The sequence below is a fragment of the Chaetura pelagica genome, unplaced genomic scaffold (assembly GCF_000747805.2).
Source record: "Chaetura pelagica isolate M959 unplaced genomic scaffold, ChaPel_1.0 scaffold364, whole genome shotgun sequence".
Classification (NCBI taxonomy): Eukaryota; Metazoa; Chordata; class Aves; order Apodiformes; family Apodidae; genus Chaetura; species Chaetura pelagica.
This window is the reverse complement of record NW_009953089.1, coordinates 2,548,335-2,549,760: the sequence shown is the minus strand read 5'-3', so window position 1 is coordinate 2,549,760 and position 1,426 is coordinate 2,548,335. Positions and strand designations below refer to the sequence as shown.

The window sequence follows — 1,426 nt, the reverse complement described above, 5'->3', positions numbered from 1 at the left end:
CTCTTCCCAAGACGTTCAGCATCACTGTGGCCATTTTGGAGCTGATCCTCGGGCAATGAGTCCCATCCCAGTGCCTGGCCCAGCCCTTGACTGCAGCTCCCAGGTGTGGCAGTCGGAGGAGAGACGCCGGGGTTCGGGGTGTGCTTCCTCTCGGGGCTGCCACCAGGCTCCTCCAGCGCCGGGCCCCGCCGCGCTGCCTCTTTCATACCTGATTTTAATTACACGCTCCCGAGACGAAAGAGAAAAACCAAGCCTTCCAACAGATTTTTATCTCCTGTTTATTTCCACAAATTGCTACAGAAAAAAGCCTGGAGGGTTTTGATGGAAGGTGGAGGCTGAGATAGCCAGGAACACAGAGGCTGCAGGGGCACAGCCTTTTTAACCTCCCCTGCCAAGGCAGGTGCCGACACATCCCCTCAGCCAGAGAAACATGCTAACGCTGTGGAGACTGACCGAGCAAACGGTAATGAGCCCCAGAGCCTCACTGGGGCTGCCACCCCTCTTCCTCAGTGGAGAAGTAAAACTGAAGCAGTTCCTGGCTGCGTTTCCCTCCTGGAAATCATTGGGAAGACGCGGTTCCCGCTGGCTCAGGGGGTGGCTGGTGGCCAGGCACGGGGGCATGGGCTCAGCTGGGGAGCCCCACTGCAGTCCCCTCTCTTGCTCCATAGGTGCACCAGTACTACAGCTGCCTGCCTGAGGACAAGGTCCCCTACGTCAACAGCCCGGGAGAAAAATCTCGCATAAAGCAGCTTTTGCACCAGCTGCCACCGCACGACAATGAGGTCAGTACCCGAATCGTGTCCTTGGACATCTAGCAGGGCTGTGGGTGAGGAGGGGGTGCAGCTCCTGGGGTCATTCTTGTTGGATGCATGGTTGGTCCTTTCTCGTCCCTTTCTGTTTTTTGGGGAGGGGGATTTAGTTGGCTTTTGGTCATGTTGCTATTGAAGTGCCATATTTGCTCCCTGTTTGGATTGTGTTGAAGGTAGGGAGGGAGTTGTTTGTTTCTGAAGTTAAACTATTTTAAATCATCCTTCTTCAGTTCTCTGAAGGAAAAGCACTTTCTCAGCCCTTGGAGGCCAAAACCACGTGAAAAGTGGCTTGAAATGCTGTTGAGAATCAACTAGAGCCAGATCCAAAGTTGCAAAAACTACTCACCTTGGGAGTGAGAGTATGTGTGCCATGGAGGGGCTTCACATGGGCTGAGCCTTGCAAACTGGGAGAGCCTGGCAAGCTGGAGGTTGAGTCAAGACCAGTCAGAGCAAATAAACCTTCTTACGTCTTGCAGGAAAGATGTGAGGCAGCAAAAAAGGGTCGGGTCTTTGGCATCCTGTTCTCAACAGTGAGAACATTGGCTCTGGTAGCCCACAAAATTTCCCTGTGTAAACAAAAAAAATTATTTTCATGCTGCTTTCTGAAGGAACCGCTC

At 53.0% G+C, this 1,426-nt stretch overlaps 1 protein-coding gene across 1 annotated transcript in view; it reads left to right on the top strand.

Annotated features, from left to right (window-relative positions):
• Window positions 1-1,426, top strand: part of PRICKLE2 (prickle homolog 2 (Drosophila)) — a 33,094-nt gene that overhangs the window by 12,323 nt on the left and 19,345 nt on the right. Inside the window, exon 2 of the mRNA XM_009997016.1 lies at window positions 669-782. Coding sequence (XP_009995318.1) covers window positions 669-782 — 114 coding nt within the window. The remainder of the gene's footprint in view (window positions 1-668; window positions 783-1,426) is intronic.